This window comes from Microcebus murinus, chromosome 11, assembly GCF_040939455.1.
Source record: "Microcebus murinus isolate Inina chromosome 11, M.murinus_Inina_mat1.0, whole genome shotgun sequence".
NCBI classification, from domain to species: domain Eukaryota; kingdom Metazoa; phylum Chordata; class Mammalia; order Primates; family Cheirogaleidae; genus Microcebus; species Microcebus murinus.
The window spans coordinates 57,559,592-57,587,309 of NC_134114.1; the positions used below are offsets into that span (position 1 = coordinate 57,559,592).

Here is a 27,718-nt window from a genome sequence, read left to right on the forward strand (position 1 = left end):
TATTCTGTTTTGTTATTTTTTAACTTTAGCAGGATTGACTGCTGCCAGGTTTATAGCTATGACTAAAGTAGATACTATCCTCCCCCATCACCCCATAGAGTTTCTATTTCACTGTCACCCCTTGAGTATTTTAACCCTTTTAGAGCGATTATAACTTTCAGATCCCTTTAGTAGATGGTTGCTATCATTTGGTATGTTAGACTTCTTGCCTGGTGGCACTCTGATCACCTTCCCACAGTCAGGTCTCCCTGGCACACCTGAGGCCGTTGGCACAAATGTGAAGAAACTACTCAGATACATTGGGCCAATTTTGCAAAAAGGCTGTTCTCTCAGAAAGTATAAAAATCGAGGCCTAACTAAGGAGAAAGCATTCCAATCCATAGTTCATTAAAACAAGTATGCTTTGAGCTCATCAATTTACCAAGAAGTCCTTTCTTTTGCATGAGAAGATAAACTATCTTTTTTTATTGTTGCCTTGGGGTTCTCATTCAAAGCCTCCTAATTGTTTATCATACTGAATTATCTGCAGTCAATTTAGATGAAGCAGCAAGGAAAATTGAAAGATTGATTTGTTAGTGGATATAATATAGTACATCTCTATCAAACATACTAAATTTATAAGGAAATTGGAACTCACTGGTTGAAATTCTTTTCCCATATGTCATGTACTAAGGATATCTTAATTCTTTTCTTCAGGTTCAATTAGCAGAATTTCTAGAAAATTTACAAGAGAAGTCCTTGAGGATTGAAGCCTTTGTTAGTGAGATAGAATCCTTTTTTAATACCGTTGAGGTAAGTTAACATATCCATTTTACTTTAACCTGGTTTGTTCACAGTATCATAAGTAAATGATTCTGAGCTAAAATGATCTGATTTGGGTTTTTTTGTGTGTGTGCATTGTTGGTCATTATTGGTTTTGTTTCATTCAAAGCAAATAAACTTAAAGTCTCCCCTCTGTGTGTAGTGAGACTACTTTCTGCCTAAGGATAAAAGAATTACCCTTAAAAATGGGCATGCATTTATTGGGCACGTACTATAATAGGGCAGGTGCTTTATGTGCTTTACCTAATTTAATCCTCACAACAATAGGAAATATTTACAATTATTATTGTTCCCATTTTATAGATAAGAAACTGAGTCTTAAAGTACATTGCTCTGCTTTCCTGCCTCTCACTGGGTTAGCTCTGTAGAAAAACTCTATGTCACTGCCCAGTGTCCCAGGCCCAGGGCCAATGAGTGCCTCTCGTGGTATAATACAGCTGTCCTTGATGAGTTCATGCTCCCCTAACTGCTGCCCCCTGCCCCATCCACAGTGAAGGGCGGGGAGAGTGATGCTCCATCCTTGAGATACAGAGATGGCCAGGCACCCTCACCTGTCAATCACAAGTGGCAGAGGGCCCAAGGCCGCTGCAGAAGGATGCTGCTCAGTTTCCCTACTGTTCTATATCGTAGTTTGCTTGTGAGAGTTCTGCTTACGTCCTGTTATAGATCAGTTAACACCTGCTAATTATTTATGGTGTCACCTCCCCCAAGTGTCCCTTTTAGACAGTAAATTGTGTGATCACCTTATCCCTAGCACTGGTGAGGTCAGCAAGGCATCTAGGTGTGTCCAGGTGGATAGTAAAGTTTCTCCCACTGTAGTAGAAGCTGTAGAATGTTTGGGAATGTAGCTCTCCTCACTGGAGAATGTTTGGGAATGTAGCTCCCTTTTCAGTGTCCTGGCGGCTCCGTCCCTCACTCTGGGATTTCAGTGGGGTGGTGAAATGATGCTGACCCTTCTCCACTACCTGGAGGCCAGTGGTCCTCACTGTGATGCCATTTTCAAGTTTCATCATGTGGGGATGCAGATGGGCAAGACTTTAATACATATATCTCTTTTTTGTTTGTTTTTTGTATTTCAGTAGCTAAAACCTTCTTGGTGATACACTTACAGTAAATTTTATTACAAAGCTAATTTTAGCAAAGCGAGTTGGTAGGTTGGAAGTTTAGACTGTGAATGTGATGTCTGATTCTCAGATCAGAATGCCAGAGGTCAATTCTTTAAAAGGTTGGTGTTTTGCAAGCAAGCAAGCAAGAAAGAAAGAAAGAAAAACATGTTCTTCTTGTTTCATTCAGAAGCTGGGTTTTTGTGTGTGTGTGTGTGTGTGTGTGTGTGTGTGTGTGTGTGTGTTTGTTTGTTTTTAGGAAAACTGTAGCAAAAATGAGAAAAGGCTAGAAGAACAGAATGAGGAAATGATGAAGAAGGTTTTGGCACAGTATGATGAGAAAGCCCAGAGTTTTGAGGAAGTGAAGAAGAAGAAGATGGAGTTCCTGCATGAGCAGATGGTCCACTTTCTGCAGAGCATGGACACTGCCAAGGACACCCTGGAGACCATCGTGCGGGAGGCAGAGGAGCTCGACGAGGCCGTCTTCCTGACGGTAAGTGCCAAGTGAAATGGGCCCAAACGCCTTGTACCCACTCTGGCACGTCTACATTTAAAACCTCATCTTTCAATATTCCTTAAGATTATTTCTATTTCTGTGGGGGCTTTATATCATTCTGGCATTTAAAAATTATCTGGGCATGCCTTATGCCTGTAGAAAAGACTCAGCAAATCCTGAAAGCCTAATGCTCAGATCTAGCTGAAGGATGCCTGGAGTGAGGCCACAGTGTCATCATTCCATCTGTCACACAAGATTGGTCACCTTCTGAGAGGGAGAGAAAGCAGCCTTAAAACCTTACTCTGGCCCCACTTTCCCTCTGGGGGCCAGCCCTAACTTCTGGTGCCTGGTGTCCACGAGCTGGCCCCTGGGCCTGTCCTCTCCACCCCCTGAAGTGACCTCACAGATGGACCATTCCCTCTGCGTCTCGACAAGTAGCTGAGAGTAACATTTTGGTCTGTTACCTCTCTCAGGTCATAAAGATGTCGATGTTTTTGCAAGGGGCTTCCTGGGAACAGGCTTCCTTAAGTCAAGCAAGTAACTTGTGGACAGGGGGATGCCCTTGGATGCTCCTCACATTGCACCACAGAGGCAACTCTGTGCTCCCCATAATTCCCTAGAACAGGTGTCCTCAAACTATGGCCTGTGGGCCACATGTGGTTCTTTTTGCCTGTTTGTTTTTTTACTTCAAAATAAGATATATGCAATGTGCATAGGAATTTGTTCATAGTTTTTTTTTTTTAAACTATAGTCTGGCCCTCCAACGGTCTGAGGGACAGTGAACAGGCCCCCTGTTTAAAAAGTTTGAAGACCCCTGTCCTAGAACCTTCAGGAAGATGCTGGCTCTCCGCGGAGGTGGGATTCAACAGGAGTGATAGAGATGTTTTCCTGAGGGCAGTCCCAAACCTGATTGTCACATGGAGAAAGCTTCATGTTGTGACGACTGGGGACCTCCCTTTCAAAGTTCCCCATCCTCCTAACCCTCAAGTAAACTTTGGAGATAGAGCAAGGCAAAAGGGGGCAGTGCTAGCCTTTCTTTGGTTTACCACTGGGGAAACCTCCGGCCAGGGCAAATCTGAGCAAAGCGGATATGGCCATCCTCAAAGGAGAACTAAACTCATTAGCTTGCTTTATGTATAACTAAAGCAAACCTTTTAATATTTTTTAAATTAGACACCTCTTGTGAAGTATAACATTTAAAAAGTGCTTTACGTTCCCAGAGAAACTTACCTTTGATAAGAATAAGGATAAATTTTCTTTTCTCTAGAAGAACAAATTATTTAAAAAAGGCTTTTCTTTTTTCTGCTTATAATAGTAATATATGTTCATTTTAGAAAAATTGGGAAAAACAGATAAGCATAGAGAAAATATCACTCAGATAATTGCTGATTACATTTTTTATATATGCTGGACATTGAACAAATTTAAGTCATTTTCCTTGCTTCGGAGAATTCTATTCTGGAAGCTAAGCTGTTGCTAATGAATAGAGAGTAGAGCATGAGCAGCACATTGCCAGCCTCATTGATCATAGAGAGCAGAGCCCAGCTGCAGAATAAAGCCCCCTCCATCCCTGTCCAGACCCGCCCCCCCCCATTTAAGCCTAATTTTCTTACTAGGGGGTGGGGAACCACCAAAGAGAAACAGCCTCAGGAAGCTGAGGGATAATGATTTTCAAACATCGGTAATCTTAATGCTCTTGGTTGGTTTTTCTGTTTGTTGTTAATTAGTCTCTCTCCTCTCTCTCTCTCCCCCCCACCCCACCTCTCTACCTCTTGCTCCTCCTTCCTCCCATAAGTCGTTTGAGGAAATCAATGAAAGGTATATACAACGTGGCACAATGTAGTAATGGCTGAGAATGGCATGACTGGATGGTTTATTTTTTAATATTTTGATGCTTTATAGAAAATGAGCTGCCAATTAAAAAATACATTTAGTGAGCTACTGTATTTTCACTTTCAGACACAGTGCTTTTAACAGCTAAATGACAGCTTTGAAAGAAAATTGCATGTGCTTTAGTTAAATAACAATTATCACAATGCAGATTTTTAACTGCTGCCTTGAGATGTATTCTGTATTTTCAGCTTAATCTAGATCATTTTTCCTGCTGCTGCATATAGAACATTTCATAAGATACTTTGACTTATTGGTTAAATCATTCATATCTGCCTTGAGTAGTTTTATGACTTATGTAATCTTAATAGGATGTTCTCTCATTTTTTAAATTTATTTTTTATTTATTTTATTTAAATTTATTTTTTTTCCTATTTAAAAATTTATTTTTTAAATAGGAGGGGTGCTCAGTTTCTTTGTTTTGTTTTTGTTGAGACAGAGTCTCACTCTGCTGCCCTGAGTTGAGTGCAGTGGTGCCATTGTAGCTCACTGCAACCTCCAACTCCTAGGCTCTGAGTGATCCTCCTGCCTTAGCCTCCCTGGTAGCTGGGACTACAGGTCAGGGTTGCAACACCCAGCCTTGTTTTTTAAACTTTCTTTTTGATAGAGATGGGGTCTCACTTTCGTTCAGGCTAGTCTCAAACTCCTGAGCTCAAGCAATCCTCCCACTTCGGCCTCTCAGAATGTTAGGATTACAGGTGTGAGCCGCTGTGCCCAGAGGATGTTCTCTCATTTTCTCCTGAAAAAATAGCCATGCATTTCTTTTCTCTTTCTGCTCAGCTAACCTAAATGAATCTTCCACTTTTGATTTGTTTTGTGGTTGTTTTTAACACTCAGTCTAAGAGAACTCTTCATTCTTTCAAATGGCAAAACGCTCAACAAGAAATTAGGAAATGTTGTATATAAAAACATATAGCATCAGATTTATGTTTATCTTTTGCAGCATCTCATGTTGAAATTCTCATACAGAACTGACAACTTTTCCCTTTTGCTCCATAGCAAGATGTGGGATCTTTCCTACTGGCTGAGCTTAATATTTTGTCATTTTAATGTAATTTTAAATGTAAATTTCTAAATTATAAATATTATCTTCAGTTTACTTCCATGCCAATTCAAATTATGATATAGCATAGAGTAAAATCAGAAATTTATATCTGTGATGTATTAAAATATGGAAAAATGGATTTGGATTAGAAACATTTTTTTTAGATAGTTGAAACCACACAGAGGAATCCTATCTACCTATAAAAAAATTCCTATTCAGCAGAATATTACCAATAAATTTTATGAAACTAATTTGTGTATTAATATTAGCATTAATCACTGACACTGTTATAAATAGAATTCCCCCAGGGAGCTTTAAAAAAATGCTTGTGCCTGAATCGTATCTCTTGAGATTCTGATTGAATTGATCTGGGGTGTAGATGGGCATTTTTAAAGCTTCTTAGACATAGGTGATTCTAATGCACAACCAGAGTTGAAAATTCTGGTTCATCTGTCCTCTGTCCCAGTGGTTCTCCAAACTGGCTGTGCCTAAGTCACCTGTGTAACTTGTTTAACCAGAGTTCCTGGGGCCCCAGCCCAGATCCACTACATCAGAATTTCTGGGATAGGGCTAAGCATGTATTACCGATTGCCACATACTGAGTCTAAGACACACCAGTTAGGTCTGGAAGCCGAGACCCAGGCCTTATTCCCAGTTTCCTTTATTTAAAAAAAAATTATATATTTTTTCCTAAATATTATTGATATTTATTTTTATCTAAAATTATATGGCTTTATAGTGCCATTCTATACACACTGGGCAGTGTAGATGTATATTTCCTTATTTATATTTTATCCATTCATGGAAGATACTGATTGGTAACAAAAGTTGGTGAATGAAAATTTGTGTATGCATTTCCCTTAAAAAATGCAATAGAATGTTTTTTTTTACTTTTCTAACCATTAGAATATTGCTAATATAAATTGACATCCATTTAATACTAAATACCATTTCTTTGGTTTTGTGATTAAAGTTGTTCATCTGTGTGTCATTTTAATTAATTTCTATTTCATTGTCCAATTGACAATGAATTAATCTTTGCTAAAGCTGCATGTCACCTGAAGGAGAGTACACTTGGGGTAGCCATTATTTTTCTGTAAAGAAAAAAGTCAACAAAGTTCTGGGATTTGGTGAAGAAATAGGAGCAATTAAAGAAAGCCCTGTTAAACATGTGCATGTCCAAACATATGTGATGAAACATGATTGTTTCACCATAATGCCTTCCATGTTCTCAAGAAAACTTCTGCCCCGAAGTTTCAATATTATGAGTGTTTCTTTCTATAAGAAGTACTAATCATCGCAGTTGACCCTTGGACAACATGAATTTGAAATGTGCGGATCCACATGAATATTTTTTCAATAAATATATTGGAAAATTTTTTGGAGATTTGTGACAATTTGAAAAAACTTGAAGATGAACCGTGTAGCCTAGAAATATTGCAAAAAATTAAGAAAAAGTTAGGTATGTTATGAATGCATAAAATATATGTAGATACTAGTCTATTTTATCACTTACTACCATAGAATATGCACAAATCTATTATAAAAAGTTAAAATTTGTCAAAATTTATGCACACAAACATGACCCTTCTGTGGCACCATTCACAGTCAAGAGAAGTGTAAGCAAACATAAAGATGCAGTATTAAATTGTACCTGCATAAAATTAACTATTGCAATAATTTCCTAGTCACCTGCTGTTGCTATTGAGTTGAGTTCAAGTGTTGTGACTCTCGCTTAACACTCTTTGTGACATTAATCATCTCTGAGTGAGTGGTTCATCTCTCCAGTAAATTGCATATCGAAGTAAAAAGTGATCTCTCATGGTTCTCGAATATTTTTCATCGTGTTTAGTGCAGTGTCGTAGACCTTGAATAACACCATGGGAACCATACAAAGTGCCACTAGTGACGCTGGAAGTTCTGCCAAGAAGCAGGCAATTCATCTTGTAAATAGATGATATAAACTAACGGTATCGATAAACATTGCACAGTACTGTAAATGTATTTTCCTTATGATTTTCTTAATAACATTTTCTTTTCTCTAGCTTATTTTAAGAATACAGTATATAATATTAATACATATAACATACAAAATATGTGTTAGCCAACTGTTTACGTTATCAGTAAGGCTTCTTGTCAACAATTGTCTATTAGTATTTAAGTTTTGGGGAGTCAAAAGTTATACATGGATTTTTGACTGTGTGAGAGATTGGTTCCTCTAACCCCCAAGTTGTTCAAGGGTCAACTGTAGTTTGTTTTACCTTGTTACTTTTTCTCTCTCCCTTTATATTCTATCTCCAAAGGCAGGGCCTGTATATTAAATGATTTTTTCGCAACACTAAAAATGCTTAAATTAAGGAATGCTGTCAAGCATATATAGACTCAACATTTGCATATCTTGAAAAACACATTTGCTTAGAAAATGCTGCTCTGTTAAGGGGATTCATTTTTTTCTCCATTTTGCACTTTTGTGTTATTATCATGAAAAAAAGAGTCACAGCCATTGTAGGACCTGCTTATAAAAAGATGTCATGTGCTGATGTTAACATTGAATAGGTCAGTGCATAAAGGGAAATGCAAACATTTTGCTGGTGGTATCTACAACCAGAGCTTTTGTGCTACACAAAGCCCTAACTTTAGTCAGTGATATATATTGAAAGAGCCTAGTGTGTGTACGGGTCACCATTTTCTGTTAATTCTGAGCCTGTCATTTCCATTCTTTGTATCCCCAAAGCCTTAATTTTGGCTCATGTTGCCTTCCCTCGCCTAGACTATTGTGGGGTCCTCCACGAACCTCATGGCCTCTCTGACCTGCTTGCTCTGATCCTTCCTCAGACACTTGCCAGGGTATGCTTCTGAATTGCCCTTGTATAATAATTCTTTGGCTCTCCCTGCCTTAAAAGATAAACTTGAAACTCCCAGTGGGTGTGAAAGGCTCTTCCCAGGGAAGCCACAAACCACTTTTCTATTTCATCCCTATCAGCCTCTATTTCCCAACCCTCCCCTGGTACGCGCTGGCCCTCGAGTGTGCCATACTCATTCACATCTCCATGCCTTTGCTCACACTGATCTACCTGCAGCACCCTTACCTGCTCCCTTTCCTACCTAGGACACTCCTATTCCTTCTTTAGGACCCAGCCCAAATGACGCCTCCTCTTTGAAACCCCTACTGGACCCATCTCCCCTAAATCAAATTATAGTGAATTTTATTGTTTCCAACAGCTGGAAACATACAAGGCACTCTTTAAATATTTCAGTTATATTTTAAAATATTTTCCTTCATACTTTCCAAAAATCCATATCACTGAGATCCTGATACGCTCACCAAAATAAAACTATTGGCCTCTCATTCATTCAAAATATATTTATTAAATACCCACCATGTGCCAAGGGATGCATTACAATACAGTAGCGAACGAAAACAACATCCTTTCTTGAGTGTAAGTTGTATTCTGGTGAAGTAGATGGAAAAAAACCAAACAGGCTGTGGTAAGTTTGAGGAAGGGCCAGGGGGCAGGCGTGCTGCCTTAGTAGCATCCTCTCTGAGGAGGTGACACTTCAACAGATATCCAAGTTAAGCAAAGGAAGGAGCTATGCAAGTATCTGGGAAAACAAAGTTCCAACAGCAAGCAAGATGGTCTGTTCTGGGAAAACCAAAAGTCCACCCATGGTAATGAAGCCTACGCCGTTCCTGGCAGTTAACTTCTCTGCTGAAAGAGAATGCCAGCCCCATGTGAGGGAGGGCATGGAGAAACACCCCTGATTCACTCTGAGGCCTCTCATGCTAAAGATAAATTCTTTTGCAAACTCTTACCTCCCTCTTACCCCTTCAGAGTTAACCTGGTTTTGTTTGTTTAAATCCAGATTTCACCTGGATACAAATGCTAAGACTTAGCAGCAGCTGGCAGTCCACCGAAGAGGGTCTTGAGTCTATAAAAGCTATTAGTTTACAAGCTGTAGCTTGGTTAGTCTTTTAAGAATGGCAGGCTTTACCTTCTTGCACTGTTCTATCTTCAGTAGCTAGTACAGTGCCTGGCACATAGTAGGCAAACAGTATTTTTTTTTTTTTTGAGACAGAGTCTCACTTTGTTGCCCAGGCTAGAGTGGGTGCTGTGGTATCAGCCTAGCTCACAGCAACCTCAATCTCCTGGGCTCAAGCAATCCTACTGCCTCAGCCTCCCAAGTAGCTGGGACTACAGGCATGCGCCACCATGCCCGGCTAATTTTTCCTATATATATATTAGTTGGACAATTAATTTCTTTCTATTTATAGTAGAGATGGGATCTTGCTCTTGCTCAGACTGGTTTCAAACTCCTGACCTCGAGCAATCCGCCCGCCTTGGCCTTCCAGAGTGCTAGGATTACAGGCGTGAGCCGCCGCGCCCGGCCAAACAGTATTTTTTGAATGACAAATGACTGGAAGCTTAATATTGAGGTTTGAGAACGAAAAGGACATCCTACAGTGTGTAAGTTTCTAGATGGACTCTGAGCATTTATATCCTTTAGGAAATAAAGAAAATAATCATTCAAATGAGGTAATTTTTAGGGCTAACTTTACAGATAAAAAATTTGAGATCATATAATTGGATAGTATCTTTTCTAATTAGAAGATATAGGAATGAACTTTCTAATATTACCAGTTGCCTAAGAACCCTAGTAATAAAGAGATCTTAAACACATGTTTTCAGATTTTAAAACTGTTTACATCACTTTTGGATATAATAAGAGGCGTTGCCTTATAAAAACCACCACTACCAACACTAGCTTCATTTTTGAACAACTGTTTTTCACTTTCATTCTGTATGTTAATAATTTCTTGACTTATGTAGAGATCTGTCCTCCTGTTAGGTTGCTTTCTGCAATGGAGAGCACTGCTTCTTTAGAGAACATGCCTGCTGCATTTTCCCTTTTTGAACATTACGATGACAGCTCGGCAAGAAGTGACCAGATGTTGAAACAAGTGGCTGGTAAGCATTTTAACATATTAATTACCTTGATGAAACATGGCAGTTTTTGCTTGTTTGTTTTGTAAAGATTTATAATGTAAAGACATAGAACTGGAAAAAGCTAAGTGTTGGTTGTAAAATTTTAAAGCTAGACTCTGAAATAAAGCATGAGGCTAGCATCCCGTTTCAGCGACTGACTGCATTTCTATCTGAGGCTTTCTGACTGTGCTGGGAGACTGAGGAGGTGGGAAGAAGCAGCCAAGGAACCAAAGGGTCTCCTCTTCTTTTTTTCTCTTTTAAAATAGAATTTCTCTCCCTCTCTTCGAGAGTTGTTTACTTCATACCAGCAGCCAGGTATGGAAAAAAAAAAAAAAAGAAGTCAAATATTTTCATATGTGTTGAACAGATTTTTCCTTCTTACGAGTGGTTTTCCCCTCTTCAGTTCTTTCCCCCACCCCCTTTTTTTTTTAACTAAACAGATGAGCTTGGAGAACTAACAGCTCAGCATCATGGTCTGTCGCCAGGAGCCTCCCACTTAGCTGTCAGAGCATCCTGCCGGCTCTTCACAATATTTTTTAATGTGCTATTTTAACAAACAGGACAATGAAACTGATTTAGATTCCTCAAAGCTGCTGTGTTTCAGTGAAGTGATCGAGTTTTACTTACTGTACAATGTGCTCAGATGTCCTCCTCAAAAGATGCTATATATTCTTCCAAAACCACCTGCAAGGTTGGTAGCTACTTGGCAGGCTGAGGTGGAACACTTAAGCCCAGGAGTTCAAATCCAGCCTGGGCCACATAAGTGAGACCCTGTCTCTAAACAAACAAACCAACCCCAAAATCAAAAACACAAAAAGATGGCTGTTGTGTTTAAATTGACAATTAACTTTCATTCTTGCAGGAAGAGTTCTAGTTCAGTAACTAGTAAAAGGTTACTCTCTCTAAAAAGACAAAAAACTAAGACAAAACAACACACAACCCCCCCAAACCTCTTTAAAGTGAAAATTTCAGTCATTTATCCTATTTTCTCTAGAAATGTCTGAAACCAAAAGGATGCTTTCTTGTAATGTCTTTAAGAGGCATTAGACCAGAGCAGTGATTATACACTAAGGAAGTCTGATTGACAGACCTGGTCATTTGCTTTTTAGAGATTCATTATATGCTGTTGTTTGTTTAGAAAGATATCCTTTTGAATACCTGATGGGCAACAAGAGAACATTTTATATATTTTAGAGGTCACAGAGTTAAATTATCACAAAGTGTGAATGATTAACTCAGAAAGTGATATGGCAGTCCCAGCGGTTCGAAGCCCCTCTGATGGAGACTGATTTCTGAGTGATAAATGCTGCTTGGTGTGTCTGCTTCACAGAACTGAGGCCAAGGTGTTGACTTGCTGCTCAATAGTTTTTGTTCATTTCGTGACCAATGACACCTCTCAGGTATGACATTCTTACCTGGTACCTGAAAGGTTCATCTAATGACCCCCTACTTAAACTAAGCAGATATGAGTTTTCCAAAGAAAAATATCAGCCCCTACCATTTATTCCATACTTAGAGGATGCCTGACACTTGGGGACTGTTAAGCATATTAAATGATCTAATCTCACAATGGCAGGTTTTTTGTTATTCCCATTTAATAGGTGAGGAAAGAGAGGAACAGAAAGATGTCATGTTGCTCAAGACCACATAGCTGGTTGGGTGGGTAGTGGGATGGGAGGGGAAGTTTGGGTTCAGCGTCTTTGCACTTGAACTGCTGCCCTGCAGAGAAGCAGAGTGCTTCGTTGTGAAAGATGAGATCAACCTGGGTTAGGGATAGCTTCCTTGACCCTGACTCCTCGGGATTTAAAAAAAAATTTTGGTTAAATACACATAACTTAAAATTCACCATCTTGCCCATTTTTAAGTGAATAGTCCAAGGACATTAAGCACATTCACGTTGCTGTACAACTATCACCACCATCCCTCTGCAGAACCCATTCTCTTGCAAAACTGAAACTCTACATCCACTAAACACTAACTTCCCCACCTTCCCCCAGCCACCATTCTACTTTCTGTTTCTATAAATTTGACTATTCTAGGCCCCTCATATAAGTGGAATCATGCAGTATTTATCTTTTTGTGACTGACTTATTTCATTTAGCATAATATCCTCAAGGTTCATCCATATGGTAGGTAGCATGTGTCAGAATTTTCTTCCTTTTTAAGGCTGAATAATATTTCACTGTATGCATATACCACGTTTGTTTATCTATTCATCCATCAATGGACACCTGGGTTGTTTCCACCTTTTGGCTATTGTGAATAATGCTGCTCTTTTTGAAAGCCAGCTTGTGTGGAAATGTATATTTGGCCACAGATTCTGAAGTCCAAGTTGATTAGTGCTTAATTCCCCAAGTGTGACCGCTCTTTCTGGGTACACTTCATCAGGCAGAGAGAATCCGTGGGGTGATTCTTCTGCCCAATTCCTTAGCCTCTGGTGATGAAACTCTAAACTTCCATTTTGTATTTTTTGGCATCACACTTACTCAACTATAGAAGTGTGAACAGAATTGCTAACGTATAAAATCTTGGTGTTTGATATTCTTTTGCTATAAAGGGATCATAAATCCAGCCATATTATTAGTAGATTACATTGATGGAATATTCTTATTCCTTTTTTCATTTTAGAATTCTTTGAAAAGTCAAAATATTTCCTGTTTTTGAAAAAAGATGTTTTAACTTTAATGTTTTAGGGGGCAGGAGCACATTAGAAACAAAATTATTTCTGACCTACATGCTTTACTTAATTCTCTACAACTACTTCATCCTTAACATTAGGTGACTTTTTGGTTCAACTATCAGTTTTCAAGTTTTTAAGTGCATTTACTCAGGAGAGGAAGAGAAATGTGAAAGATGTTACCATTTTTGAAAGGCAGATATAGCTCAATGCATAATTCATAGAAAAAAGGGGCGGGAGCGTTTTCATTGTTCATGCCTCAAGGAGTTCTCCAACACTCTTCAAAAATGATCGACAAGGGTTGAAACATTCTGCTTGGCTCTTCAACAAACCTGGGTAACATGAAAATTTACTGACCCACATTTATCTGGATGGACTCCTTTAGAATGTGACACCGATTTCCTGCAGAAGACAAACAGTAAAATCAAAGGCAGAACCAGGGTCTCCGAACCATGATCAGTCCAGGGAGGTGCTCTGACAGGCAGGCTTCTGCCTTACCGCGCAGTCCGCTCCACAGGTCTCGCCTCTGCCTCGGTGACTTAGCAGATGATGGGTTCCTAGTGCAAACCTCACCTCCAGGAGTTTCCTGCCTCTACCCTTCATTTTCTGTGCTCCTGCCAAGGCCATTGTGCTTTCTGAATGATAGCACTGGTCACCTGTTGGGCACATTGCTAAGTACTCGATATACATTATCTGGCTTCCTGTGCCAACCCTGGGAGGTAATGCTATTGTTACTGTTTTCTCATTTCAAACATGGCGACACTGAGGCTAGGGTAACACAGCTAGTAAGTGGGGATTCTGACCTTTACCCTTGGGCCAGGGCCTCTGCACTGAAGCCCATGAACTTGACCCTTCTGTCTTGCTTCTCATTTTTCTTCACTGTGTATTTCTTCAGCTCTTTATCGCTATTGAAATCTTCTCAATATGTCTCTTTTTATTCTATTCTTTAGACCTATTTATTTTTTTCTCATTTTTCACCTTCTTGCTGAACTGACCTTTATTTTCTTTTCCTTTGGTGGCTACGTTTAATAAAGTTTTCCTCATAAAATTTGGCCCATATTATTTCAGTAAGCTTTTCTCTCAGGAAACTGTTGACTTGGAAAAAAAATAGCCACCAAAAAAATAAATTTAAAAGCATAATGTCTTTTCAACTATGGGAATAACCTTTTCCTCCAATTTGTAAAATATGTTCAATGACTTTGTGTCATAAATTTTGGAGGTGAATTGCATAGGAGCTTGATTAGTGGTATTATATATAGCATTAATGTTCAATATGCATAATTATAAACTTTCAAAATCTCTAGGAAGACACTTGAGAATATTATTGCCTTTAAATTCAGAAAAACAGTGTTATACTAGAGGTCTAAAACATATTGAATCAGTTAATAGGCAACTTTTTCTGCTATGTACTTTATATATTTGTTTTATTTAAAAAAATATGGGAGGCCGAGGCTGGCGGATTGCTCAAGGTCAGGAGTTCAAAAGGTCAGCCTGAGCAAGAGCAAGACCCCTGTCTCTACTATAAATAGAAAGAAATTAATTGACCAACTAATATATATATAGAAAAAATTAGCCGGGGACGGTGGCGCATGCCTGTAGTCCCAGCTACTCGGGAGGCTGAGGCAGAAGGATTGCTTGAGCCCAGGAGTTTGGGGTTGCTGTAAGCTAGGCTGATGCCACAGCACTCACTCTAGCCTGGGCAACAAAGCAAGACTCTGTCTCAAAAAAAAAAAAAATATCTGTAGGTATAACCATGTTGGAAAGAGAAAATGGGATAGTAATTTCAGAAAGTACATTTTGAGAGGCCACTGCAGGAGGATTGCTTGAGGCCAGGAGTTTGAGAACACACTGAGAAAACACATTGAGGTCTTGTCTCCTTTATGTCTCTACAAAACATAGAAAAAGTTAGTCTGGTATGGTAGCACACACCTGTAGTCCCAGCTGCTTGAGAGGCTGAGGCTAGAGGATCACTTGGGCCCAGGAGTTTGAGGTTGCAGTGAACTGTGATGATGCCACTGCACTCCAGCCCAGGCAACAGAGTGAAATCCTTTCTTCAAAGGAAAAAAAAAGAAGTATTTTGATATTTTATTCATGTTAGTATTTTTCAGCCCTGAAAAAATATAGCAACTATGTCTAAAACAGGTTTAATTTGTTTCTATTGTGAATGTAGACTCTATCTTGATATAGAACAATACAACTTTGGTTATCTAGCAAAGCATGCTCAAAAACATACTTTTTATTTTGAAGGAAAACCAAGAGTCATTTGATGTATCCTCTAACCTATATATAATAAGTTTATTGCTCTAAATATAGGACTGCAGAAGGGTATTATCAAGTGATCCGATTTTTGGATCCATTTTGTTTATTTCTGTGTGTACTACATGTGCATGTATACAAATGCATATAGAACATTCCAGAGGGGTACATACTCAGCTGACAGTGATTGCATCCAAGGAGCATAACTGTGCTCAGCTGGGAACAAGGGAGCCCTCCTACTTTTACTCCATGTATTTCTGTATTGTCTGAATTGTTTTTAACAAGCATAAGTAAATTTTGCCAAAAAAAGGGAATACAAATAGCATTAGTCGTAATAAATCTTGTTTATATTGCAGTTCCACAGCCTCCTAGATTAGAACCTCAGGAACCGAATTCTGCCACTAGCACCACGATTGCAGTTTACTGGAGCATGAACAAGGAAGATGTCATTGACTCATTTCAGGTTTACTGCATGGAGGAGCCACAAGATGACCAAGAAGTAAATGGTAGGATGCTAACCCAAATACAGATACATGTGTCTATTTAGGCATCTTAATGTGAAATATTTAAACAGATACCTATTATGACTCTTTCCACTAAGCATTTATAGCTGCTTACAAAACAACAACAAAAACCCAATAACCATATAATAAAATCATAACACAGAAGCAAAATTTAGAAATCAGGATCAAGGAAAACAAAAATGCATAAACATCATCCTAATAGTCAACATTAATATTATAACTGAGATTCACCTTTGGCTTCTCCTGAGAGCTCAAAGCCCTCAGGATGACAGGAACAATTAAGTGGCTCTCATTTTCAGAAAGAAGGTAACATACCAGAGTTTCAAGGAAAGCAAAGTTTTAGTCAGTATTGAAGTCTAAAAGAAAAGTGTAAGGTGTCCCACTTTGTAGGGGAGAAACAAGCTGTATACAGGACAGTGTGCTCCACAATGATTTGAATGCAAATGAAGTGTCGGATGTCATGGTTGGCAGTTTCTGAGGGCTGCCTTTGATGAAAGCCACTGACAAACTATAAGGTTCATTCAGTGTTCACAATTCTCAAGGCATAGTCTTCTGGTGTCCTAAATTAATGTGTGGATAGAAGTGAAAGTGCTCAGTAGGGTATATGGGTGGCATGTCTTATAGAGGAGCCTCAGTAAAAATCTGTGCTCAGTAGGCCTTCTAGTAAGACGTATGCCAGGCAGTTTGAGGTTGTTGTACTTCCTGATGAATCAGAGCTGGGAGTGCTGCCACTCTGCGTTGCCTGCCGAAGCCAGACCCACATACTTTGGAGAGCAGATGATTAGGTGGCAGGATCGACATCCTATTACAAAACTCAGGCACCCAATTTATAATCAGGAATGAATGGTAATATATTTTACTGTTACTAATATGTAAGGCTTTTGAAATGTCATCTGATAATTAATTTAGGAAAAAGTTTAAAAAAGCAACTGTAGGCATAGTGTAAAGTTGGCTAGGTTTGTCTATAAAGACTCCTATTTTATTCAAGACCTACTTCCATATGCTCGTCACAACAAAACAGAATAAATGTTACTATCCCCTTTTGCAAATGAGAAAACCGATGAGAGGTTTTAATTTGCCCAAGGCCACACAACTTGTGCATGACAGGGGCAGATTCAAACAAAGATCTTTCAGACTCCAAGTATTACGTTTTTGTTTGTCTCTATGTTGGGTTTGTATTGCCACATTTCAACTCCATCTTTATCCAGCTGTTTCATGAAACCCAATGGCTCTCCAAGACCCCTCTTTACAAGTAGTTATTGCCTGGAGTACTTTTTTTATGTGTTTCATCTCTACCCTTCCACTCCTACACTCCACCACAGACACTTCTCTGTGTCCTGTCTCACTGGTTCTACGCCTTGGACTGTGCTGTTGACAGTTAGCTAATCTGATGGTCCACCCTGTGACATTGTACTTTGTGTAATAGGGTCCCCAGTAATACATGTTATATGCGTTGTTAAAGGGAGTATCAGGGTAATAGGACCTCAAAAGAATGATTCCAGTGAAAACTGCAGTCACAGTTGCTGGCTATGTTTTTTCAGTATATGAGTCCTTATGACATTCTTTTAACTGAACTTTCTGTCCAGAAAGTATAGCTCATTGGAAAAGAGAGAGGCAATTAGAGAGACCTGCTGAGTCAAAAAAGCTCCTAAATATCTTTTAAAGAAACAATCTGGGTTCTTAACTGGAGGAGTTTTGAAGATGTGACATTTAAGAGTAATAAAGGAGAATAACTGAAATTACCATAGGCTAATTTTAAAAAGAAAACTATTCTTTTTAAAGGAGAGAAAATTTTGGTAAGAATAATCAGATCGGCCCAAAGGGGCAGGTGTTCACAATGGTACTGAGTAATATTTAGTATAAAAATATTGAAAGCAAAATGATTGAAGAAATTTTAAAAGGGAAATGTCTTGATTGAACAAAGTTACTTCTTAGAATAGCTTATGACCTATCAAAGTTTTTAAAGTATTTCTATAAATTGCGGAATTCTCTAGTTGAAAGAATTCTGGAATTTATTAGAAGGAACCAGGATTTGAAACTTGGAAAGTCATACTGAATACCAAAATAGTTTACTAATCTGTAAAGATGCTTTGTGAGTTTAAAACATAGGGTTGTCCTTTTTTTTTTATGATACACACTTCTAAAATATTGGCATTTGTTCTTAAGATTTTCTTGAGACTGTTATTACTGAGATTTAAGCTAACATATACTCTATGCAATTTTAATATTTGTTATTGAAATAAGTTACTTTAATTGTGGTATATGAAGCTCAGAATCTTACTAATATGCTATTATTTTCTGGTAAGTGTTGACAAGTAATACTATATCATTCTAAATGTTTCCTTTCAGAATGCTATTGCTTTCTTATGTATTCTAAAGAGCTAGTTATTACACAATGATATCTGTAAAGTTATCAGTTTGAATTTTCCATTGGGGGAAAAAATCATAGACTACTTTTTCCAATAACTATATTACTTTCACTTAACTTTGGAAGACACTTTAGAGTTTATGATTGTGTTTTATGCTAGAGTTGGTAGAAGAATACAGAGTGACAGTGAAGGAAAGCTACTGCATTTTCGAAGATTTAGAACCTGACCGATGCTATCAAGTGTGGGTTATGGCCGTGAACTTCACTGGATGCAGCCTGCCCAGTGAAAGGGCAATTTTCAGAACAGGTAAGGAGATGCTAAGGGGGTGTTAAGAAGCATTACTCAATCCTTCAGACTATTGAGATCAACCAATAATTATTTATTAGTTACCTACCATGTTTTGGGTGTTGTCCAAAGTGCTGGGTATACAATGATGAATGGCTGGGTTCCTGTTCTTAAGAAGCTCATATAGTCACAGAAGATCATAGAAACTGTGTGGTAAGAGCCATGATCTAGATATGCACAGGTAATTATGAGAGCACGCCTGGGGTGGGGGAGGTACCCAAGGCAGCCTACGGTGAGGCAGGATTAGGAATGGTTTCCTAGAACTGAAGCCTGCGTGAAATGTTTTAGAGGATCAGGAGAAAGTAATGTGTTAAAGCAGCATATTCCACTTGAAGAAGACATATGACCAGAGGCATGGAGGTAAGAAACAGTATGAAGTGTGCAGACACCGCACAAAGTTTGGTATTATTTCTTAGACTTAAAAACAAAGACAGGGCCAGGCACGGTGGCTCTTGCTTGTCATCCTAGCACTCTGGGAGGCCGAGGCTGGTGGATTGCTCAAGGTCAGGAGTTCGAAACCAGCCTGAGCAAGAGTGGGACCCCCGAGTCTACTAAAAATAGAAAGATGCCACGGCATTCTAGCCCGGGCAACAGAGTGAGAATCTGTCTCAAAAACAAACAAACAAAAAACCCAAAAAACCAAGAAAACAAAAACAGGAGGCTAGGCACAGTAGCTCATGCCTCTAATCCTAGCACTCTGGGAGGCTGAGGCAGGAGGATTGCTTCAGTTCAAGAGTCTGAGACCAGCCTGAGCAAGAGTGAGACCCAGTTTCTACTAAAAATAGAAAAACATAGCCAGGTGTGGTGCTGCATGCCTGTAGTCCCAGCTACTCGGGGGAGGCAGGAGGATTGCTCGAGCCCAGGAGTTTGAGGTTGCTGTGAGCTATGATGACACCACTGCACTCCAGCCAGGGGGACAGAGTGAGATTTTGCCTCAAAAAACAAAACAAAATGAAACAAAACAAAAAACCCCCAAAAAACAAAAAGGGAAAAGACAAAGGATGAGAAAGGCTAGCATACAGAGTCTGTGTTTGCAAGGAAAGAAACTTGGGCTGTGCCATATGGGTGCAGGAAGCCCCAGAAAGATTTTAAGTAATGGTATCCAACTGGGAATGTATTCATGTGATGAAATCCTTTCACAGGGGGCTGTAGGAGGAGGTGTAGCATAAACCAAGCCCGCATTGCCTTCAAGATAATTGCACCTGCCTCAGGGGAAAGAATAGCTTCCTCCCACTCTTCATCCTTTCCTCTTACCTTATTTTTTTTCTTGAGACAGGGTCTCACTCTCTTCCCCTGGTGGCATCATCATAGCCTCACTGCAACCTCAAACTCCTGGGCTCAAGTGATCCTCCTGCCTTAGCCTCCTGAGTAGCTGGGACTCTAGGCATGTGCTACCATTTGAGGCTAATTTTTCCTTCCTTCCTTCCTTCCTTCCTTCCTTCCTTCCTTCCTTCCTTCCTTCCTTCCTTCCTTCCTTCCTTCCTTCCTTCCTTCCTTCCTTTTCTTTTCTTTCTTTTCTTTCTTTTCTTTCTTTCTTTGGAGACAGGGTCTCACTATGTTTCCCAGGCTGGTCTCAAACTCCTGGCCTCAAGCAATCCTCCTGCCTTGGCCTCCCAAAGTGTTGGGATTACAGGCATGAGCCATTGTACCCGGCCTCCTCTTGCCTTTTATAAGTCATTATTGAGCACCTACTGAGGGGCAAGATCATTGGCTACCTTTTGTGTAAAGGGAGAGGAGCAAGAATCTTTATTTTTATGTGCTTTCATGTATAAAGATTCTGTAATACTCCTGGATACAGCTGGAACCCATTCTACTAAATCAAGTATCTCAAGAATGGAAAAACAAGCACCACATGTACTCACCAGCAAATTGGTATTAACAGATCAACACCTAAGTGGACATATAGGAGTAACATTTATCGGGTGTCAGGAGGGTGGGAGGGGGAGGAAGGGATGGGTATATACAACCACAACGAGTAAGATGTGCAACGTTTGGGGGATAGACACGCTTCAAGCCCTTACTCGAGGGGGGTGGGGGGCATGGGGAATATATGTAACCTTAACACTTGTATCCCCATAATATGCTAAAAAATAAAAAAAAATTAAAAAGGCATTTTCCACTCACAGAAAAAAAAAAGATTCTGTGGGATTTATAAGAAGCTAATGTTAGAGGCTGTTTGGGGATGGGTGAGAACTGGGCAATTTGGAAGGCAGAGGAGGGAGAGAGACTTCACTATACAAACTTTGATCCCTTTTGAGTTCCCAAACCAGGATAAATTCTCTGATAAAAAAATTAAAAATAAAATCATACCCAAGCAGGTCTCCCAGGTCCCAGGAAGCAGAGCTGGCATTTGCTCCACAGTTGCCTTGGTTCTCTCTCTGCAGCACCGTCCACCCCGGTGATACGTGCAGAGGACTGTACCGTGTGTTGGAACACAGCCACTGTCCGATGGCGGCCCGCCAACCCAGAAGCAACGGAGACCTACACTCTGGAGTACTGCAGACAGCACTCCCCAGAGGGCGAGGGCCTCAGGTGAGGGTCCCTTTTCACGGAGAGATCACCCAGAGCCCCAGGAACTGAGCTCAGGGCCCTAAACTAACTTCTGAGCATATGCTCACCCAGGGAGAAAAGCATCCTAAAATCCTGCTGAGCTAATTAAGCTGTTGACTTGATTTGCGGCTCCATCACTATTCATCAATGAACTCCAAGTTTGTAATAAAACACATGCTACAATGCGGAATAATAACTCCCTTGTAAGAAAAATGCATGTGAATTTTAATGATAGAACATTCTTTGAGGTATATTTAACTTCAGTCATTAGAAAGGATTTATGCATATTTTATGCACTTTTTACCAGCTATATCAGAATAGACACCCCCTAACTCAGGAAACTAATAGTGAGCTTGTATATAATGTAAAACTGAATGTCTCCATGATATATTGGTACCATAAAGGAGCTAATCACCTATATATTATCACAGAGACATACCTGTCTCTCCAAAAGAATGAAGAATCTAAAGAGATTCTTCTAGGAAAAAAGAAATGTGAAGCTCTGTCACTAAAATAATGACACTAACATTTATTAATAAAGGGCCATGCATCCACTAGACATTTGGCAAATGTTAACTTGTCTACTGAGGTGGTATTTTCTTAACCTTCCATCTCCTGGCAACTTCACATACCATGGTAAATATTCAGATCGTTATTATTAATATTTGTATTTTGACAGAGATGTTTTTAGTTTTTCTTTTTAACTAAGTTTACTGAGATAAACTGTTTTGGTGGGATACGGAATTTAGGAATAATGGTATGAAATTAGACAGCTTTTTCTAATAATAAAGTGTATTATTTAAGCTCTTGATTATGTTCATGATCAACAACTATTTAGTTATGATGTGAGGTTTCATATGACTGAGAAATAATTATAGTTTCTTTCAAGTTGAAGACAGGCTTCACAAAATAATGATCAAAGGATGAATTAATATTGGGCAGGGTGTGTTTGGGTGGGATGTAGACATTTCAGCAGAAGTGTGAACATAGCAATTGTACAAGAAACAGCATCTCTATTAATGTGCCAACCACTGGAAGGCAGACTTCAGTAATTAGCAAATAGCTGAGATGAACTCTGGCCAGGACAGAGAGACAGAGAGAGAATTGCTGACTTTCATTGAGCATTTACTATGTGCCAGTCACTGTCCCAAGTGCTTTAGGTATGTTGCCTCATTTAATCCTCATAAGAACTCTAAGAGAAAACAGACACTTTGAGAGGCTAGTCAGCTAGTGAGTGGCAATCATGATTCAAACCTCATTTTGTCAGACTCCAAAGTCCAAGCTGCGAACCCCTCTTTTATGTCACTCAGGGAGGTCCTGGGCCTTACCTGTGAAAGCCCCTTGGTGCTACGAGGACACTGTCTCAGGAGTGCCTGAGTCCCAGGGCAATCTCTCCCCACCCCATTCTCTACCACCAGTAAGGAAAACCCAGCTCTCTCTGAGGCAAGATCAGATTGCTAAGGCTCTGAAATGACTCACTTCTGTTATGGCATCAGTCCCCAACTGGCATTTGCATAAGTCATATCAGCATAGTTGGGTATTTAAATCATCAGAAATCTGGAAACCCTGAGACCTGGTAGTCATCCCATTGAGGATACTGTGATGTCAGCTTGTAAATGTGACTACAGGGACAGGGGAAAGGAGGGATGGCATCCACTGAGGGGTAGGAAGTGATTTCCATTAAATCAGACTCAGAGAGGTTAAGTGATCTGGCCGAGGTATTCAATAGTGGAGTGAGCATTTGGAGTCAGGCTTCAAACTCATGTCTGTCTTATTCTTTCCACTACTTTTAAAACTGCTATCATTAACAAGTTGAGTTAGCAAACCTCAACAGCCTGGCAACAGGGGTTACTGTGCATCCTTAGTTTCCTTTGTCTCATGAAAAGCCCAGATATTAAGAGAGAATACACTACCATTCATATTCCCTTTGATTAATGTTTTCCTTTCCCTTATCATCCTGGGGCCCTCAAAACTAAAAAAAGAAAACAAGAAAGTACAAGGGTCCATTTGATATCAACAATGCAGTCCAAACAAGTCCTTCCATCAAAGCCAAAGAAATCAATGACAGCTCCATTTGTGGGAAAAAAATGACTGTCCACCAATTTCATTAAGACTGAAGCTGAGCTTATTAAAACTTAAGACTTGTCATTTAGTTTATTCTATTTAAGACTTTGCCAGTGGAGTCATTTTTATTTTTCTTGTTGCAGGAGAGCATTTTAGGGGCTGGATAAGCAGAGGTTTATAGTGGTTAAAGAACAATACAAAGGATACTTTGTTATTGAGTGGACATAGTCCAGCAAGTTTAGAAGTGAAGGGAAATTGCTCATTTGGAGCCCTGTTGATAGTTTGAAGCTGTGATGGAGATGGAGCTGTTTTCCAATTAGGTGCTAAAAGACCCTTCAGTGCCAGGATGTGAAAAGGTATGTCCAGTCCACAGCCCACGGCTGACTCTCACGCCTCTGAATCCCTGCTGAGTCTGACAACAGATAATTTTATGGAGTGAGCAAAATTTTCTTGGCCACAAATTATTACCCTGTTCACTTGCTAAGTCTATTGCTGACACACCACATCAGAGCCATCCCTCATTGGTATGAGCCTCAGTGTCTTATACCCCAGACTGGCATCAACAGACTGTGAAGTAATTCATCCTTAATCTCTCTCAGAGCCCCAGGAGTGTAAAACTTATTTGTATTTCTTCGGTTCTCCAATTTGAGAGTTAAGGAGGTAAGGGAAATTTTGCTCTTCGAGAGTGGCCATGTGTCATAGGTCTTTTATCCATCTAGTTCTGACAACCAACTTTAAAACATTTCTTAAAGGATCTGGTGTTTTTGAAACTTTATGAAACATTAACTATTTAACTGCAGCCTACATAGCTCAATCTCTAAGATGTTGTCTGTGGATAACCAGTCTGATGGTAGAGTTGATAACAAGCCTCAAAACTTGGTCACCTCTAGTCAACAAATGCAAACAATCCCTTCTTTTTTCCATTGTATTAGAACCACATTCTTCACTGTGGTTTTTTTTGCACAGCAATGGCTAATTAAAGTTACTTTGTCTCTTGCAAAGAGTCAGGAGTTGTCTGGCCTCACTCCCTTGCTGGCTTTGTGAAGGGATCATTATATAAGTTGGAGTCTCAGTGCCTGAGACAGTGCCTGGCATATTGTAGCTACTCAAGACATATGTGATACCTGAATGGGTAAATATCAATTAGCATCAAGCACATAATAAGAAAAATTAGGCCAGCTTTGAGGATAATCTCTTATTCAAAAATGGGAAAAAATTAATTGTGCCAACACAGTAAAGAAGGATGGGTGAATGAGTTAATTTTAGTGCTTGGATACTTAACCAGGAGATAGGACTAATCTAATCTGTGGGCTAGAAACCTTTCCATGGATCACTCACAGGGAAGGGCATTTATAATCTTGTTCATCCATTGGTTATATAACCCTTACATAGGTTCTGCGTTCTATGTAAAAACCCTATAGTACTAAACCAGATCCAAAAATTGATCCAGAGGTCACTGAAGGGGAGTGAGCAGGATCAAAGATTATTTCCTTGTGGTAGCTCAGTTTGACTGAGCCTAGAGCATAAACTGGGAGGATGGGGAGCTTATCAATGCAGATACTCTACAAATGTCTGTTTAATGAATGAGTGAATGAGTGAATGAAGGAAGGAAGAAAGGAAGGGGATTAGATAATCTCCTTTTGCCCTTGCCCACTTCAAGTCATCTAACTGGCTGGAATCTGTAGCAAAAGAGAGAAGGAGCAAGAACTAAATGAATTCACTTCTCTTTCCCACACCCAACCCCTGAACAAACAGGCAGCCTTAAAAGCTCTGGTCTGGTGTAGGAAGAGAAGTTGAAATTTAAAAAAAGGGAGAAAAGGATGAATAATATTAAATCACACACATACACATACACACAGGGCATTGATTGTCTTCTAGATTGGGGATTCTAATTTTGGTTGCCAGAACAGAAACGCATCCATCTTCACACCTGCATTCATTCTCCCAGTATGATAGCCTCTAGATATTCCAATTTAAGACCAAAGGTGCTGGTTGAACTCTTATGGTGGATGTTTGAATAAAATGAAGCTACTTGTCCCTCAAGTTTCATGACGCAGTGTCTGACATAGCTGAGCGATTGCCTCCATTCCATAATCCTCACAGAAAACATATTTGCATATTTTTGCGTGTGGGCACGGAGGAGGCTCAGTCCCGGCAGTCAGCCCCTGTTGGGATTGGGGTGGGCGGGAGTGACAATCCCCGGCTTGTGTGTGGGGGCTGAGGGAGCTCCTACTCACCCTCTTCCTGTTTTTCTTTGAATGCTCGCCTCAGGTTGGGTGGGCTCAAAACACTTTCAAAAATTTTCCACCGCTCTGCTGTTTCCTCAGCTGTTCTGTCTCTCCTGTGTGGAGAGAAGTCAGCAGAAGTGTGGGTGGAGGAGGGAAAACTGAGAGAAATATAGTACAGGGATTAGCTGTGTGGGTTGTGCAGAGAGAAGCCGTGTATTGAATGACAAATCTGTGAGACTCAATACGCCACAAAGTAGCTGGGAGTGAGCTTCCTGCTCCCTGGCCCTGGCCAAGGCTGTGGGGTAGGGAGACCCTCCCTGGGCCACCCTCCAGGATGCACGTTCCCAGGGGAGGGTGAGCTCATGTTCCTCCTGCTTCCAGCTTTTGGGGCCACACCTGGTGGAGCAGGAACAGAATTGCCTGTCATTGGTGGGTGTTCTAGCCGGGATCACCCACTGTTCTACCTGTAAAGTAAAATAAGGACAAATAAGGGTGAGTTTCCTAATGAACTTAGTTCCTGAGCAGGAATGAGGAATCCCATCATTTCTTTCTTTTTTTCCCCCTAACTTTCTTACTCAGCTTTCAAATAGATAGGTCATGACTGACTAGTGGTCAACAGCAAGTTATCAGACCTACAACCTGTGGGTAAAGGAGACAGTTATTCCTGCTCCATGCTTGCTTCATAGCGTGGCAGGAGGGCCACCAACATGATTGGCCCCAAATTTGTTGAGTAATTAAGAGCTAATGGCCACCCATTATGTGGTAGTGTTTTCCTGATCCAGTTGTAATATCGCTCTGCAGGGAGCCTTTGGGAGAGTGAGTTATGTGAAGAGGAATTTTACCTCCCAACACTCTTGGCATTCAGCTTTTTAGAAATGAAATCTTTCTTCTCAAATGACTCTAATTTGACTTTGATCATTTAGAATCTCCCATCCACCTCCTGGTTGTACAGTAAAACCTCAGTCAATTGAAACCCAACCTGTTCCTTCACATCTGACTTATGTCAAGTTCCAAAAAAGTATTCAAGTTGTGCACAACAAAAGACCCAGATACAGTAGAATCAGTACAATAATCCTATAAGAACAAGAGCCAAATAGCACAGGGCTGAGGAGACTGTATCAGAAAGTGCAGGTTAAGAACCGTACCTCAACGGAACATGGAATTTAAATCTGAACTTTCTGGCAGCTAATGTGAAAACAGGAGAGATGGGGAGGGAGCAAGAGGAAGAAAGAGATTACATAACTCATCTCCTTTTTAAAAAGGAAGCACAACATTTCACTAAGAGAGACAATTATATTTCTTGACATTCAGCTCTAAGATGAATTTTTCATGTAGATCTTTATATAAGGGCTATTTGAACAAGATAATAGCGATTGTCTTTAAGAGCAGTTTTACACAAGATGCAAAAACATTCCTAATGTAACCATTTTTTAAAATGGGATCTGAAAGTATAATGTTAAATCACCATTCTGTACTGGCCATTCTGTGGGGACCTCAAGCAATTGTCTACATATGTGGCCATGGCGTGGTAAAGTTTTGGAGAATCCAGGAGAATAAATGTTACTAAGCTCCTGGGATTCTCTGCCTGAAATATAAATGGTATCATTCAGGCTTTTGCGGGGAACTAGAGAGAAAATGAAAATCCAGGAGCTTTCTGCTGGAACCTTTGGTTTATGGAGATTTTATGAGAACTTGTAGCCACAGGAGAGCCTATGTCTGTCCCATAGTTGTCAACATTCAGCCTCCATGTTATTTTTCTACACTCTTATGAACTAAGAGTGATATTTTGTTAACATCAAGTCTCATAAGATCCTCATTTATCAAAAGAAAAAAATCCTATTCAGAAATTTTTATTTGCCAAAGTTTTTTATTAATTCAATTTTTTTCTTTTATTTCAGCATATTATGGGGGTACAAATGTTAAGGTTACATATATTGCCCCTGTCCCTCCTCCTGCCTTTACCAAGTTTTTAAAAAAGGAAAATCAGAATCTAAAGAACTTTCTTCTTACTCCTGATTTAACCATAATTTTGAATCTGAAATAAACAGTTCCATATTTACAGTTAGTTACGGTTTTATAAATGGCTTCAAACAGCCATGGCTATTTAGTTAGTTTTCTTGTATTTAATGTTGCTTACATTCTCATGTAGTTTTCTTTTTTCATGTTTTTCCTTCTCATCCCTTCTCACTGCATATTATCTTGTGATTGTGTGTCCCGGGCCTAAATTATCATAAAAATTAACTGGAGTGCTTGTTAAACATTTAGATTCAAAGGGTCCTCTTACGAGATTCCAGTTCGGAAGGTCTAATATGCCTAGGCAGGTTTGGGAAACACTGTTTTACTAGCTGGTCCCACGGGGCCCAG

The 27,718-nt window shown here is 39.7% G+C and overlaps 1 protein-coding gene across 1 annotated transcript in view; it reads left to right on the forward strand.

Annotated features, from left to right (window-relative positions):
* The window catches only part of CMYA5 (cardiomyopathy associated 5), an 88,144-nt gene that overhangs the window by 45,395 nt on the left and 15,031 nt on the right, over window positions 1-27,718 (forward strand). Inside the window, exons 3-9 of the mRNA XM_012766785.2 lie at window positions 697-792; window positions 2,185-2,418; window positions 4,217-4,239; window positions 10,205-10,323; window positions 15,631-15,780; window positions 18,327-18,473; window positions 20,897-21,044. Coding sequence (XP_012622239.2) covers window positions 697-792; window positions 2,185-2,418; window positions 4,217-4,239; window positions 10,205-10,323; window positions 15,631-15,780; window positions 18,327-18,473; window positions 20,897-21,044 — 917 coding nt within the window. The remainder of the gene's footprint in view (window positions 1-696; window positions 793-2,184; window positions 2,419-4,216; window positions 4,240-10,204; window positions 10,324-15,630; window positions 15,781-18,326; window positions 18,474-20,896; window positions 21,045-27,718) is intronic.